The sequence below is a fragment of the Centroberyx affinis genome, unplaced genomic scaffold, assembly GCF_046629955.1.
Source record: "Centroberyx affinis isolate AG114_WGS23_722 - 3 ecotype Tasmania unplaced genomic scaffold, CSIRO-AGI_Caff_v1 ptg000436l_1, whole genome shotgun sequence".
Classification (NCBI taxonomy): Eukaryota; Metazoa; Chordata; class Actinopteri; order Beryciformes; family Berycidae; genus Centroberyx; species Centroberyx affinis.
In genome coordinates, this window is record NW_027279100.1 from 316,266 (window position 1) to 333,208 (window position 16,943).

Here is a 16,943-nt window from a genome sequence, read left to right on the forward strand (position 1 = left end):
AAAAAGTCAGAGAATCATTATTCTAAAACTCCCAAACCGCAGCACATGCATTGCCTACACATTAACATGAATATTTTCATAATACATGTGGATTTCTCAAACCTGTGATCAATAAAAAATGAAGATAATAACTGACACAGTAGTATACTGTCATTAGCAAAAAAATAGAAAAGTCATACATACCCCTGGGCTCTGTCGGACGGTGGTATTGCCGTTTTCATCTGTGTCTGGATCTTTATCCTCTCGACTGGGCTCTGAGCTCTGCTAGGACAGTGTGTGAGGGAACAATATTATTGTGCGACTGGCGTGTTAGGATGCTGTGGATTCAATTTAAATTCACATATGATTGCAGTAGCATCCATAGTGTCAACACTGCGTTGGGTAATAACCTTCTATGAGGCAACAGTATCTTCCAGCAAAATATATGTATTGCTCAGATTGACTGGAGTATCATGTAACATCACATTTATGTACTATTTTGATATTAAATACTTTATAGCAAAATGTATGCAGGGAAAATGAATGGATATTACTGTTTAAAAGCTAAGATTAAAAGTTGCTTAATTTCAGACTGACCAGATGAGCTAAACATGTAAATTCTACAAGGACAAACCCTGTTTATTTTTCATATATTTAGCTAATACTGCTAATCAAATTTTTATTTAGTCTCTCTGACATGTTGATTGAATTAAGATTAAAGATTCAGATCAAGCGTATCTTTGCTTAATGACCTAAATGTGAAAAAATCAGATTGTTGTGATAGGTAAATAGGTGTAAAACTGAAACAGCAAATCAAGGTAAAGTTGTGCAAAGACGCAGAGAAATAGAAAAGTAATTCCTCAGAGAAAGTATAGGTGAGGGAGAAGAGCATGCAAAGTGGCCAGACTGACCTCTAGTGAACCAAGTCTGCAAAAACAGGTTGTGTCTAAGGTAAAATGTCTTACAATCTTGTTTCACTTAATAGCCAATCAATTCAGATGGATTTCTTTGGTTGATTTTGTATGAAGAGATGTAATTTTAATACAAAAAAACACACAAGACGATTTAATTGCCTGTAGAATACAGTGCTGAGTTCTTTATTTATTTGGATGAAAAAGGACAAGCAATAATGAAATCAGTGGCAAAACACATCATCATTTGGTCCAGACACACAAAAGACAGAGCATCTTTTCAGACCCTTCATTTTATGCAGACTTAATCCTGAAACAATAAATTCAAGCTGTGATTTCCAGCAGAATCAGAAGAGGGAAAGAAAAAGAGGCGGGAAGACAGGGAGCTTTTTGGAGGCAGCTGTTACAGATTTCTCTCGAGCCAAAGCAGGGGTGCAAAAGGTTGTAGAAGGGTTAAGGCACAGCCACCGATTATATCAGACAGTCGGCAGAAGCAGGCAGTTAGCTGGACAGCTGAACGGCGACATATCTTTTACCTTTGTCTCTTTGAGGGGCAATAACCCCCCCGGTCTTAGCTCTCTGATTTGCGGTTCAATTCGAGTGGTGGGCTCTACCAAATTTTTCACCCCTACATCCTTAACTGTGCACTTCTGGAAAACCTGAGGAGTGGAGAAAGGTCAGGGAATTGGGGACAAGGATTTTGGGGGGAAGGAGTTTCAGTATCTTTACCACTGTCACAGCTTTAAAACCCACACATCTGGTGCATTCATTTTTATCAGCAAGAGAAATGTGAACAAAATTTGTCTCAGAATCAAGGAGTCAACTAGTTTGCCCGCTGTCAGTGCCCATCCTTTGCCACTGTGAGGAAGTCAACCACCATGGGAAGAAATAAAGCGTGACCCACTCCCACAATGCAGAATGTTTTCAAATGCAGTATACCTTACCTCAAAGGACACAGTTGGCATGTGTGTTTGCTCATGTGTGTGTTTGAGGGAGTGAGTGTGTATATATGCATGAGTGCACATGTGAATCTAACCTGGAGTTCAGCCATGATCTTGTCCCCTTCGTCCTCCTCGTCTCTGACAGCAGAAGCAGTGACAGGGGGAGGACTTGCAGACTTGGGCTTGGTCTCTGGGGGCACCTTGGTGGGCTTGGGTTGGGGAGCGGGAGGTGGGGCCTCTTCTTCTCCCTCCTGTAACAATGGATGGATGAGAAAGAAGTTATTTCCCATTATTTTTCCATAGCCAACAAGGCTTTATAGATTATTCAAAGCTTAAGTAATGGTGCTCCAAACAATCCAATTCAACCAAGGTATCATTCCTTAATTATGTGATTACAGTTAACATTGTAATGTTGTTTCATTTCTCACATGTCATTATGCTCTCACCATGGTTTATTTTGTATGTCCAAGGGCAGAAAGAGCTGCACTGTTACCAATAAGAAAATGAGAAAGCATTTTTTATGAGTGTGTGGGTATAAAAAAAGTTGACCAGAGGGGCAACACACATGAGATCACAAGCTACAGCTGTAATTTGACCACGACTGTGTGACCAGACACCAACCACCAACCGCAGACTGACCTGAGCCGAGACAGACTCCTTTCTGCTGGTGTAGACAACCTCCCCAGAGCGCGTGGTGGTCATGCCTGAGCTGGAGCTGGGGTAGGTCTTCCTGGGAGGAGGCGGTGGCGGGGACTTGCTGGCCTTCTCTGACCCCAGCTTGGTAACCTTGTCAGTGGGTGCGGGCTTGGTAGCGGAGGGCCGCTCAATGCCAGCCTTGGAGGGCCGCTCCAATGCAGGTTTGGCTGGTTTCTCCATCACAGGCTTAGGGAGTTTCTCAGGACCCTGCTTGGCTGGTTTGTCTGAGTCAGGCTCAGACTGGGGCTCTTCTGTCACACACAAATAACAGGGATCATTGAAATGACATAGGTGGATGCACCGCCAACGCTTGCTCATAAACCACAAAATGTAAAATGTATACTTTGGGTCTGTGGTTGGGGACAACAGTATATGGCTTAAAATGACATTTGTATTAGATTTGTACCTGTTGGTGACTCCATGGGGCTGTGGCCGTCTGCTTGGTCCCCAGTGGCAGCAGGAGGCAGTGCTGGGTTCTCTTCCACCTCCAGACTAGGAATGCCCTTCATCATGTTGGCCTGGGCCTCCTGGAGGATCTTCTCAAACTCCTTCCCATCGTAATGACCCATGTTCTGCCTCTTTTCTTCCCACTCCTTCTCTGCAGCCTACCAGATGGAGGGAGAGAGAGAGAGAGAGAGAAAGAAAGAAATATAAACAGGTTCTCTGATTGAAGCTGAGTTGGGTAACATTATATCTAAGACAATAGTTAATCAATAAAGAAACTACAGAAGTCTAAAAGGACAAAACAATATCATTCAGAGTCACCAATGAAAGTATCTGAATTGAATTGTTTAGGATGCTCGCTATTGAAGAGCGATGAGAGAGATGGAGAGGAATATTTAAAATCACCACAACGTTGCTACCTAAAGTTAGTCCACATAACAACTAAATAACGACCAAAAGACTCCAGGCAGGCGACTGAGCATACCTCTATGGACATAGCTCTGTTTTTGCTCTTGCCCTGACTGCTCTGGAGCTCCTCTATGACAAGATCCTGGTTGGCAGTGCCATTGCCATTATTCACCGGGTTGCCATGAGCCTTCTTGTGGCGGGCAGGGCTAGGAGGATCCGAGGTCGCCCCCTTGGGGGATTCCCGGTCTTGGCTCTGGCTGGGGATGGGGCTGGGAACATGAGTGGGGCTGGGGGTGAGTGGGGGGCTGGGCTGAGCCATCAAGGCCGCAGACTGCTGGGACTGCTGCATGTGGACCGGGGAGCTCTGGACGTGATGGATGACCACTGGGGAGGAAGGCATCACCTCTGATCTGATGGTGGAGCTCTGTGGCTCCGGCATGGCTGAGGGGGAGCCGGGCGGAGCTGAGGCTGGAGGAGCTGAGGCTGGAGGAGCTGAGGCTGGGGGAGCTTCGGCGGGGGCCTCTGCTGCTGCGGCGGGGCTGTTGTCCACCGGGGCTGAAACAGCAGAGGGGTCGGATCCCTTCTGAAGGCCCTCGGTGGCACATCTGGAGAGAGCAGAGAAAACATTAGTTGATGTGATGCAAGCCCTAAAGATATCAAATACAGATGTTTTGAAAACAAATGTTACATGTTCTGCTTACATAGCCAAAAGTCACTCTATTACAGTCTTAAATTACCTTTGTTTTTATACCAAAACACTTCACATGTTTGAAACCAATATTAGCATACATTTTCATTTTTCATCTAGATTTAATATACATCAAACCCTATCATAATGAAGTTGGTGAATAATATTGATCAACTCTGACATGAGGGGAGAAAACACAGAGCTATGATGCAATGTGGATGGGTTTGGCAACCTGGCAAGCTTTGGGTAAAAGAGGAGAGAGAGAGAGAGAGAGAGAGAGAGAGAGAGAGAGGGAGAGAGAGAGAGAGAGAGAGAGAGAGAGAGAGAGAGAGAGAGAAATAGATAGAGTGTGTTGGCTATCTGTGTCATATTAAAATGGAAATGAGGTGCTGCAGTTTCCACTGAATTAATTCACTTATCGGTTCAGTGGAGGCGATGGAAGTAAATCAAGATGGACGCCACACTCCTCTGTCCATGCTGAATGACCCCTCTGATGGGATGAAGGCCAGCTTGCCAGCATAATCAAACAGTACAATCTCCCACATCACAGACCCCTGTGACTAGCTCCTCAGAGCAGAGCGCTTCTGTTTTCATCTTCCATTCCCTCTCTCAATCTCAGTCCCCATTCCCTCCTCCTCTGATCCCTACTTTCCCCCCTTTTCTCTACCTCCTCAGACTGCTGAGTGTCTCGGTCAGGCTCTTGACCCTCTTCAGCATGCTGTCCAGTTTGTGAGGCTCCTCCTTCAAGAACTTGACAGCCTCCACCTCGACCCTGAGCACCGCCCGCATCCTGGTTTGTAGGGCTGGGAACTCTCCTGAGGAAATCATACATTTACGCCTTTTATTTTAGAGTAGAGCTCGACCAATATTGAATTTTCAATTACAAGTATTCAGTGTTCCCCAGAATATTTTTCTTTTGGCAAGGCAGAAAAGCCTCTGAAACAGCTTTTAGACCATCGTGTGACACTAAAAGTCCATACAAATGAAATTCTTTTAGGGTTAGCTGCTAACCCTAACCCTAACCCCAGCTATTCAATGTAGGGAAACACGTTACTACCTTTAAATATAGAATTAATTTACAGAAAGCATTACTGTACAATGAAATTAATACATACAATTTGCAAAGAAAAGAAAATTTCAATGCATGGTTTCAACTGTTTTTATGGAGCTCAGTAGTGGAACGATGTCCGATATTTAATAAAAGGCCAATATCGGCCCGATACATTCACAAACCAATATATCTGTCTAACTATTGGTCTACAATTCAAACAATGACAACTAAATTGAACAATTTGAGCATGAAACACTGTCTTTAACTGCAACTGTAGTTTTGTTAATCATAGCCCTTTACTAAGAATAGTTTGTACAGATGATTATACACAGTACTACTCCCAGCCTACAGCCACCTACTGTAATGAGTATCTTCTTCTCTGTCCTCTTACCTTTGAGCCCTGCCAGAGATTCTCCCACCTTCCTCAGATTGACCGCTCCCTCTTCCACATCCTTCAGGGTCACCACTCTGTGTGTGGCCACCGAGTCCCTCTTCAGACAGTCCACATACTGCTCCAGCTCACTGCAGACAGACACAACAGATTGTGAAAGGGTACAAAGAATTTAGGGGATCATTCGTCCCTGAAAATATTGATAAATATATGGAACTATCACTGACAAATCCAAACAAAATTACAATATATTTGAGGACAAAAGTCTAATTTCACTACTATATTTTGACAGTTGTTACTATTATACTGATGTTTATGTACTAAGGCAATGTAGGTGCCATCATGCCAATAAAGTTCTTTGAATGGAATTGAATTGAGAGAGTGAGATAGAGAGAAAGACAGAGAGAGAGAGAAACACACAGAGTCATAAAACTATTAAAATTAGATAGTAGACAACAGGGTGCTAGAAAAGGATGCATATTTTTTACTCTGTGTAAACACCAGGGGGCAGGACACACTCATTTATCTTAAAGATCACACAACGTTACTGACTGGGCAAAGGTGAGAGCGGAGAAAATCAAATCATATGTAGACTATATAACAAGAAGTAATAGCGACAGTAAACCTTTCCACTGCACCGCGCACTTTCCTCTCTACATCAGACTGCTCACAGTAGATTGAATTGGATCTCTTCCCAAAGCCACAAATGTTTACACGTTGAATGCGGGCTTATTTGTGTGAGAGCACTTCCTCACATAGAAAACCTATCAGGCTGATTCACAGGCATCCCCATGCGACAGAAACGGGCCGCTCCGAGGGGAAATGTGTCGGATGATAACATTGTGTGCAGCGTTGGATCGCATGAGAGGGACGAAAATGGTGTTTCATTGTGGTCAGGTACCCTTGAGAAACAGTCTTTTATAGAGCTCCCCTACAGGGGACTGGGAAAGGCAATAAGGAGAGACTGTGTTAAATGCCCTCTTATGCCAAGGCCTCTTGGTAATAGGAATGATGATGGGAAATTCCAGCTGAGGACAAGGAAAACAGATTTTCCTTTTTTGTCAAGGCCTCCGCAGACAAAACCAGATATATCTCCATAATGTACGTCTCTGGTGTGTCAGTGTATAAGAGGCTGCCTTCAAAGATTAAATACTTAAGATAGGATCTCGGAGGTCATCTACTTGAGGGATCATCATGGGCTGCTCATCTCTCCCACACTTTGTCCTGCAACAGTATCCCTTACTGACTAAACTATAGGATCCCTGCCAGGCTTGTGACTTATGACCAGATGGACTTGAAATAACTGTGATACAATCAAGATGAGATGTATAGAATACATTTCCACTAGGAACGACTCCGATGACAAGTCAGAAGCTATAGTGACTTGCAAGTAAGTTTGTGAACTTAGATACTTAGATACTGTAAATGCTCTATATTTTGCTGTATAGAACTTCCTTGCATCAAAAATGTCCCTTAACAATGACAAACCATCATATTTAAAACTCTTAAGCCTCATTTGTTACCCTGCTATTTCATATATCCCTGCTTTTAGATTACTATCACACTATGCCAACTATCTACTAAAAAACTGCACAATATTAGGCCTTTTTTGTTGCCACACTATTCCAAAAGACTTGTGCCCTCTTAGGTCAGGATAAATTTGGTTTCCCTCTTGAGAGGGCTGTAGTTTTCACACCACATTCCCCTATTGGTCTTAAAGCCAAGCAGCCCTAATTAACCAGAATTATTTAAAGTGCCAGCATGCCCGAGTTTTGCTGACTCACAATTGGCTGCGCACCAAGGATAACAGAGAGCTTAATCCACAGACTTGCGCCTGTTCCTCTTACACTCTCTCTTCTCTGGTAGACTGGGAAATAAGCTACTATCATCGTGTTTATCAGCGCATATGTTTACCACCGTCTAGCAAGACAACACATGACCTTGCCTGTTAAACATCAGAATTAAAAGGATTTAATTACTACTCCCTGTTGGCAAGACGAGGCAAGTGAATTAAATTAAGACTAGGGCAGTGAATAATTGCTCCACAGTCTTTTCCATTGTTCTAGGCTGCTGTCTGTAAATGAGAGGCAGGCATGGCTTGCCTGTATAAACCTGTGGGCTGTAATTTGGAGGGCGTTGGCTCGTCAGGGAGTTTCAGGTGAGCTGGTAAAAAATGAAGCCCTTTGGGGATTTCCTATGGAGGGAAGCGCCTTGACTGGAGTCAAGGGTGTGTGAGGAGAGCAGTATGGGTATGTTGTGAAACAACCCCAAATATGGTGCAGGCTAATTCGTGCCAAGGATCTCACTAGACTCAACCTATCACAGTCAGGAAGGGAGGAAGTAATAATGTGGGCAAAGTCACCAACATTTAACATTTAGTAATAAATGCAACTATCCATTTTAGGCGATACACTGCACTGAAACCTTAACAACTCTGCATGTTATGGCAGTAAATCTGGAGAGGGATGATCACGATGAGGCAGGCCTTACCCTAGCTGGGTGAGAACCCGCTCCTCCAGACCCAAGTATTTGTGCCTGTCCTCTTCTACCAGAGCCCTCTGCCTGTGGACAGGGTCCTCCAGACGCCGCATGGCCTCCGCCAGTTTCACACTGATTTCCTGCTCCGCCCGCTTCAGCTGCACCCGTAGCGCCTCCTGGTTCTGGAGCTGAGGGGATGCACACATTAGGATGCAAGTTTTTAAAGGACCAGGATTAGCAGGCAAACATACAAGGGTGTGTGTATATTCTCCTTCACATAAAAAATATTTGAATGGGTATTCCCCTCTTTAAAGTAAGTAGAAGAAGAGAGAGGTCTTACCTGCAGCTGTCTCATCTGATGGAGCTGCAGCCGGAGGTCGGAGACGTTCTTCCTGAACTGCAAGAGGTTGACTTTGAGAGGGACTGAGCCCTTCTCTGACGGGGCTGCACTGCTCTTGGGAGCCAAGACTGGGGAACCACCTGAACCAAAAAAAAGATTAAGTTTCCTGAAAAATATTGCCCACATAACATGGGAAACAAGAATACATTGGAGAAACACTTTGGAGAAATCAGACAATATTACTGCTCTATTCATCATTACCCAACAGCAGAAATTCCACTTTGCACCAAATTAGCAGACAGGCACATAAAAAGTAAAAATATAACTATCCTCTAAGGAGTGGACAGTTGACTGTTCCTTTCCTCTCCGTTCACTCCTTTATCCTGTCTGACTTTAATTTGTGAATTACTGGCTAGTTTATAGTGTGCATGTCTGCAAACACATTTCCCCTGGCAACACACAGGTCTGACTTAATGTTCCTAATGCTTAGTAATGAGGGCCTGCGCTCTCTGTGGCGTCTCGTTCCCTGCAAGCCGGGAACAGACGGGCACTTATATTGGCAGCACCTCTGAAACGTCTGTCTGCCATTTCAATCACCGCTAGAGATGGAGATGGGGTTGAAACCATGGAAACCAAGAGACATAATGTTTGTGGTGTGGGTGAGAGTAAATCAATGGCCAACAAAAACAATGATTTCATTTGATCTGCTTTCAAAAACAAGCATGAACTTTGAACCCGATGACCTTTGTTTATTTTTTTTTTAGGGCAAATCTAAACACAGAGGATGGACTGGATCTGATGCACAACTGAGTTCATTTAATTTCAGTCAATCAGTAAATTCAAATCCTTATTTCCTATGACTATGAGTTGGATTGTGGACTTGAACTGAGTTAACCTCAGCAACCATGGTTCCCATCAAGTGCTAACCATGAAGTCCATTAGCGGAAGTAGTGTCTCTGCCCTGGAGTCACAACAATAGCTGAGGGAATGTTCAGAGTGCACTCTAAAGCTCCCACCACACAGAGACTCGCCCTGTGGTGGGGTAGAGAGGGAACATACCTTTGTCTTCATAATCCCCAAACTCCATTCATTCCTGCCTTTCTTACATAGTACCTGACAGCTGCACAGACCTGAAGTGCAAGTTACAATGTGCACTGCTATCCGAGCATGGCTGCGTTTCGGTCCTCGGGGATACGATATCTATCAATGGAAGTGCAGGCTGTGTGACAACGTGGCAGCGTTCAAGGGATCACAGAAATAAGCACCGCTGATTTCTCATGTTTGATGTGGGGAAGCGATAGGCATGAGGCAGCCTAGAGTGATCAAAGAACATAACTCTTCTGGTGTTTTGGAGATTCGCTCTAGCACAACATGGCATGACTAATTCCATCTGAGCAACACATGAAATGTATCATGAGACATGAGATTAGCTCTCAAGACACATAAATAGTGTTGTGTTTTCTCTCTGCCACTGTTGAGATTGCATTTCTTTTTTATCAAACCTAGATCTGCCCGCAGACCGCTGCAGAGATGAGATTGAATCGCTGAATCATCTTGGCAGGCTTGAGAAGTAATACTGCCTTGTTTTAAGTAGCGCTTTGAGGGGCTTGTGTTAGCTCTGCTGGCTCTCTTCTCTTAACTCCCTTTGGCCTGAATGTACGAGAGAAGGGATTTGAGGGGAATATGAACCGGTGACAAGCAAGAAGGCCCCACTTTGTTTTCCCTCTCTCCAGCAGTGCACATTGCTGACTGTGTTGACTGACACCGATGTGGGGGCTTGTCTGCACACAGCATCATGGGAAAACCAACAGCACCAAGACAAGAAAAAAATCATGGAATAGGTAGCACAGAACAACAAGGATACTAACCTGCGCTATGTGCACTGTGTGCCGGAGACGATGTCTTCGGTGGTCTCTCACTAAAGCCAGAGAGAGACTCATCAGTGCACGTTTTGATAAAGACAAAAGAGCTGACAAGGGCACTTTGGATTTACAAGTTAATATTAGTAAAAACAAACACATTTGTACAGAGGGTATGATGGGAAAGACTGACAAACACTGAGAGGTTAAAATGATGTTATCAAGCTTTTTCAATTTTCCACATAGCAAAGAGTCACTGAGTTTGAAACATACAATTTCATTCCAGTCACATCATGTTTTTAGACTGTCAAGCAAACATTGTTAGCACAAGGTCTCCATAGAGCAGATTCAAATGCAAAGATTTGAAATGCAGCCATATAAACCATATAAAGTGACCATTTATCTAAAGAGTAAACGGCCTCAATATCAGAACCACTGTCAACCCTATTTCTTCCTCACCATACGCTATTTAACCTTGGTGTTTGATATTGCCATAATAAAGGAACTACTTTATCTCTCCCACTCTGGCTGGTAAGCCTAGGTTTTTATTTGAAACTCAATTTCCCTTGATGCCTCACTCTGTCCTCTTCTTGCTTACCTTGGAGGTTCCTTGGTGCCACTAGTGTTTGGCCCCTTTAAAAGTGCATGCTGAACAAGACCAGTCAAGCTGGCAATCTGTTGCTCCATAGCCTTCATTCGCTCTCTGCAGAAAACATCAGAAAATTATGCTTTTAACACTGGGGCCTACTGGATATTACAGCTGCCAGTAGAAAAAATATTATCTCAGTATAAAAACTGGAGGGCACTAATGTAATAATCAATTGTTTTTAATTACCTGACCATAAATCTATTTTATTTGGTAGGTTGTTTATATAGTGGAGAATTTTAGCAATTGATTTGCAATTATGTCCTGAGTAAATATTGACTGTGGTCAAATAAATAGTTTCTGCATTACAACGGTGCAATAGCACTTGATTCTCTACTCAGAAAAAGGAAAATGTCTTGTTATAGCTGGACTCTAAATGAAATAAACAAGATGGAAGACTCAAAACAAGAGCAGGACTATATACTGGACTAAACCTTGAGGTCGACATGGTGAGTGCTGGGAGTCACACTGTGGGAACTTTAGCTTTTACTAAAACAATAGTGTGTGTCACAAGTGGTGGGTGCTGAGAAGTGAGGGAGAGGACACAATGATCAATTCTCAAATTACTCTGCCTTAAGAAAGCCAAACACCAGAGGGCGGGTGAATAGGGATCTTTACACTAAGATTGCTTGGTAAGCCTTGAGGTTGGGAAAGAGTAGCACTTTTGTTTTCACATGTCATCACTTATCTATTGGTAGAAGAAGGAGGAGATGGGGCCGGCTGAGGACACAGGAGTGACTGTGATTTAAAGTATGCTATTTAAAATCAGGGACAATGCACAGTGTCTAGACCGATACAACATGAGGACTGTGTGAACGCAGCAAAGCCTTACCTCAGAAAAGCTAACAGTCATATAGTATATAACATTAATAAATCGTATGACAGCTACAGAGAAGAGCGAGGTCTTAAAGACCATGTTTATTTTGAATGTGAAGTACAGTACTTTCCCACTCAAATTCCTCCACTCTTTTCTCAGATCCCCAGGCCATTTCTAATGGGCTTCTGGGCTGCCCAGGTGGTCTGGCTTGATCTGTTTGACTGATTGGGCCGTTTCAAATACCTATTCGACCTGGTCAATATTTTCTTTGGTTTTCCTGAGTATGCACATAGCCCCCGTAACCTCCCTTTTAATGTGCTCCAGTGAAACCACATTTGACTGGCTAACTGGCAAGCATGCCTCCTGCCCTCTTCCTGTGTTTATGTACTCTCAGTCAGTCAGGACGGCAAAGCTGACCTGGGTACAAAAATTACTGCTGGTTTATCTCATCCACATGGACCTTGCAGAGTGATTGTTGTTAGAACAACAAAGTCACAGACTAACAGAAAAATATACAGTGGGATAAGTGGGGTGCGAGATGCTATCCTGTTACAATGATGGTAGCTTTGTCCGGGTTACACACTCTATAATAATCAACACTGTTGGTTCCAATGTTTGGATAAAGACTGTGAATAAGCTGTTCAGATAAGCTGAGCTGGCTATATACACAAACCAAACTGATGCACAATCATGTGCGTAAGTCCACTGTACTTAATGGGAAGACCTTGGTGATCGAGACAGAGACAGGGCAGGCTATATTGTTGCACCAGGTGATGGATGATGAGACAGAGTCTGAGCCAGGGATTAAAACACAGCAGCCCACGGTTAGGGTGATACTGGGATGCAGAGTTAGTCCATGCTCCCATGCAATGTCTCTTGATCTTGACACTCCCACCAGCTAATTTTATCTAACCTCCGGACCCCCGGTGAGGCTTACCGTGTCTGGGGGTCACTGGCCGCTGGGACAGGCCCCTGGAGTTGACCCTGCAGGTCTGAAACCACTGGTGATGCCATGTTGTTCCGGGGCTTGGTCCCTGCTACCTCCTCCTTCCTGAAGGACTGGCGCACAGGCGAGCTGCGCTCCAAGGGAACACCATGTGGTGGCACACCATGAGGAGGCACACCATGAGGAGGCACACCATGAGGAGGCACACCATGAGGAGACCCACCATGAGGAGGCCCACCATGAGGAGGCCCACCATGGATGTCAATCATCCGCACCTCAGCCATCCTGTGAGGGGATGGGGGAGGGGTCTTGGAACCCAAAGTAGGCAGCTGGCTATTTCTGGACTTCTGCCTGTACAGAGAGGGGTGATCCATGGAGTCTGTGGGGCTCGGCCCACTGTAAGAGCCTGTGGAGCGGATGGAGGCGCGGTGATACCCCCCCAGGCCGTGATCCGGACCATCAAGCCCAGGTGCAGGGTGTGCTCCATGGGCAGTAGCCAGGCTTATCCTCCCCTCTTGAAGCAGGTATGGGTCTGCATACAACCCCTCATTTCCCCTGGCTAGACTGTGGCTCTTGCCACCCATGTCCTCATCAGGCTTGACGTCCCGTCTTTCCAGGATGGCGCTGGGGCAGGGGGAGACGGAGCGGGCCGGAGGGTTGGCATTAGACAGTCGGTCCCTTGGGATGGTGGCGCTGCCAGGTATGGAGCCCTGGCGTGGGCCAAAGGGGATCCTGGAGGGGGAGGGGGGCATGGAGTGGGGTGTAGGAGGAGACATAGATCCCTGCATGGGATGGTGTGGCGGGGGGCCCATGGGGGGCTGTCTCAGAGGGTGCTGGCCATCTCGGCTGGCATATATCATCTCTCTGTGCATCTGGAAAAGGACAAAAAAATACAGCCATGCTATTATTTATACACACAAACATTAAAATGCAATTCCCCACACAAAAAATTCAAGCACAAATTAAAATTTAAGCACAAGATCGCATCCCTCTGCTCATTTGAGAGCCTCACCTCCTGCTGATTTTGTATATATTTTGTATTTCTGGACTCAAGCTACCCCTAAAACAACAACATCCATCCAATCCATCTCACACTCTTGCTTTTCATCATCAAAATACATTGTTGGCAGTTCTTTCAGTGCTAGAAAATGGTTACTAGCAAGGATACTATCCCCCCAGAATTTATACAGCATTTTATTTTAAGTCCTGAATATAATACCCACAGGCTTCTATAAAAGGATTTTACAGTACACAAAAACAAGATCCTTTCTTTGGATAAGAAGTAAGTCTGTATTTTGTATAGAGGTGAGGTGATTTTTTTTTTCAAGTTTAAACAAGCTCCGTGAGCTCAGTTGCTCTCTTGGAGATAAGACTGTGGGTTTCTAAAAAGAGTTCACATGTGAAAACACTGAGTGAAAGATTTCAGCTATGCACCTCGAGGGAAAGAGGCTAGTTGGTTAATTTGCAACAGGTTCTGTCTGGCACAGTCTTTTTATACAGGCAGCTAAACTGGGCCGCCCTGCATCAGCCCGACCACCCATAAAGGACCCTCAAAGACCGATGTACTATAAAGCTAACCTCATTTAACCAGAGTGGCTTTCCGGGTTAAGGGAAATGTGCGAGCACTCAGGCTAGGTGGTAAAACTACAAAGGGGGAGGTGAAAGTATGTGCAGATTATGTACTCAGGAGTGTAGGCTACACAACTGCCAGGTAGTAATATGAAGTTTGGTTCATGTGGTGAGCCGCCTGCTGTATGAAGCATGACACATTTTACCATAAATCTCAACAGTGGTCTTATCATCTATCTTCACACAGTTATTATCCTCATTTAATCTTTGCATTGCTTCCTCTGCATTCATGTCTGCTGTTTCCTGTAGAATTACCAGCAAATCACAGGTGTGTAGACTAGTTCAAGCTGAAAATTGTCCAATTGTGGAAGCAAAAATGGAAACCTTTTCAGCTTAGGACTTACAAGCATAACTACAATATAATAAACTTATTTTTTACTACAAGCTTGTGTTCATTGATACAGGTATTGACTAAGTTGGGGAAAGCAAACAAGTACCAGTACCAACTAGTACAACTCAGAAATAGGGCATCAATGCAGTGACATAACCAATGGATGTTTGATGCGCTAGATATGACAACATTGTATTGAGGAGTGTCACAGTTTTCACACGCAGGGCTGAATCCAATCCATCTTCCTTCCTGTCTACCTCTCTGCTCCCGTCAAACAAACAAGCTATTGTTCCTCCAAGGTATGACTCACAGACTACCATACAGAAGAGTAAGTCAAAACCTAATACAGAGCAGGAGGAGTTCTTTCAAAAATTGCAAGTATAGTTTTATACTTTTTTTCTTAAAACTGATTTTCCCAAATGATGCCACAGTTTCTAAAGGTGAACAGCACATACAATGAAGTGGGTGTGACACTTAATTGTGTGTGTTTGTTTGCGTCTGTGTGTGTGTGTCTATGTGCGCATGCGTACTTGGTAGAAAACAACAGCAAAAAGTAACAAAGGCTCGGGCGGCGCTGTGATAACAAAGACAAAAAAGAAACTCAATCACTTGTTGGAAGTGAAAGCACACAGCCCATAAATATGGTAGCAACAAGCCTGGCCAGACATATTCAAAAGCAACAAAACATAATAATTGACAAGTGCAGACCACAGAGCTGCTGTAAAGCATCATCAAACTGTAATGGCTTTCCTTATTGAAGGTGGCTACACATATAAAAAAAACCCATAGTGCTCTTTTGTGCAATCATTTCTCTGCAGCACTAAATAACTGGCTGCTTTTTCGATTCTAGCACAGCCATAAGAACATAGTTTGGGCCAACAGGCATCACTTGTCAATCACAAACAGATGTTATACCCTTGCAAGACCAACCATCCTTAAAATATCCTTAAAATATGCCGACTTTATACAGAGAGTCTGTATTTGTCTGTGCTAGACTCACAAGGCATTACTTCGAGACAAAACAGAGAGGAAAAAGCTTAAAAAACAAACAAATGAGGCACCATGTCAGGCAAATGAAGGCAGTGTTGAGAACATTTGGTTTGAGTTTGACTTTTTAAAAGACCACTCTCTCTCTCTCTCTCTCTCTCTCTCTCTCTCTCTTTCCACTGTGCTCTTAAGCTTCCATTAATGAGGGCAGCATGTCTGGTAGGATCACACAAAGTCACTTCAATCCCTTGCCATGTGAGAGAGATGGAGACGGTTACTACACCGCTCCACAAGCTGCACAGCCTCTGACTCAGCTAATCTGAACAAGGAGAGCTCAAGTGTTCAGATGAACAAGAGCTGTGCTGCAATGTTCATCACTGACAAACATTTAAAGAGCGAGTTGCAGAGCTGGATTTTATGCTGCTGTGTACTATGATGGTATTAATGCTGATGGTGGTGAGAAGGATGATCACTGGAAAACCATTTTGGGCAATATTCAGTGTAAGACTGAATGGCTATGTCTTCAGTTTTTATGAATTATTAGGATATTATGAACTATACAGTAAGATCATCATCAAGATGTAGTTCATAATATCCTAATAATTCATAAAAACTGAAGACAGCCATTCAGCTTTATAATCAAACACAGGAGAATGAATAAAAACAAAAAACTAAGTGGATTGCCCAAAGGGGGACAAATCAACAGAGAGGTTAGCCAATAATTTAGCCTCTGTTTACAAAATATTTCCTCTGGCCATGTGTACATAACATCACTTCTGACAGCCACTATTGACTATTCTATGAGTACACAGTACTGTTTGGGGCACACATTCCCACATACATAGACAGATGAATATTTCAAAATATTTGCTGCTGTGTGGGGTTTTTTTCGTCAGACGAAACATGACGAAAGCAATGCTTCCAGTGCAATGAAAACACCAAAATATTCTATTATTGTACATGGTTGTGCCTGGCCTGGTGTGGGATTGCATGTTACTAGAGTAGTCTGCGCCATATTCCACTTATCAGCAGTAATATACTGTGTGCATCTGGCCTCCAGGAATCAAATGTGGACAGACATGATTGTTGTTTTCATAACCAGAGACAGCTCTGTTTGGGTTTCACTGGCCAGAAAAGGCCGATCAATAACAGAGGTGATTGTGGATACTGCTTTAAATCTGATCTGGGACCTGGCATTCTTTCAAGACAAAATGACACTCAATAGCCCAAACAGACGTGAAGTATCCCCCCCCAACAGTATTTGAACAGGTGCACAGCTCATTAGATTATAGTATTTGCCCTTTCGCTTTGAGTAGTAGGGTTTCTATTTCATGATTAAAAGACTTTGCCAAAAAAAAAAAAAACACAAACTAGAAAAGCCTTTTTGTCTCTTTCAAGCAT

The 16,943-nt window shown here is 43.7% G+C and overlaps 1 protein-coding gene across 12 annotated transcripts in view; it reads right to left on the reverse strand.

Moving 5' to 3' along the window:
• The window catches only part of LOC139642162 (sickle tail protein homolog), a 111,503-nt gene that overhangs the window by 5,126 nt on the left and 89,434 nt on the right, over positions 1-16,943 (reverse strand). For 5 of the 12 annotated variants that reach the window (XM_071516912.1, XM_071516916.1, XM_071516905.1 and 2 more), the window contains 13 exons: positions 12,587-13,467; positions 10,785-10,889; positions 10,196-10,245; positions 8,328-8,467; positions 8,000-8,175; positions 5,510-5,640; positions 4,735-4,882; positions 3,456-3,984; positions 2,934-3,132; positions 2,471-2,778; positions 1,927-2,082; positions 1,427-1,549; positions 184-264 (listed from right to left, as the gene is read on the reverse strand). In XM_071516912.1, coding sequence (XP_071373013.1) covers positions 184-264; positions 1,427-1,549; positions 1,927-2,082; positions 2,471-2,778; positions 2,934-3,132; positions 3,456-3,984; positions 4,735-4,882; positions 5,510-5,640; positions 8,000-8,175; positions 8,328-8,467; positions 10,196-10,245; positions 10,785-10,889; positions 12,587-13,467 — 3,027 coding nt within the window. The remainder of the gene's footprint in view (positions 1-183; positions 265-1,426; positions 1,550-1,926; positions 2,083-2,470; positions 2,779-2,933; positions 3,133-3,455; positions 3,985-4,734; positions 4,883-5,509; positions 5,641-7,999; positions 8,176-8,327; positions 8,468-10,195; positions 10,246-10,784; positions 10,890-12,586; positions 13,468-16,943) is intronic. The other 7 variants (XM_071516913.1, XM_071516907.1, XM_071516906.1 and 4 more) reach the window with 7 other exon arrangements.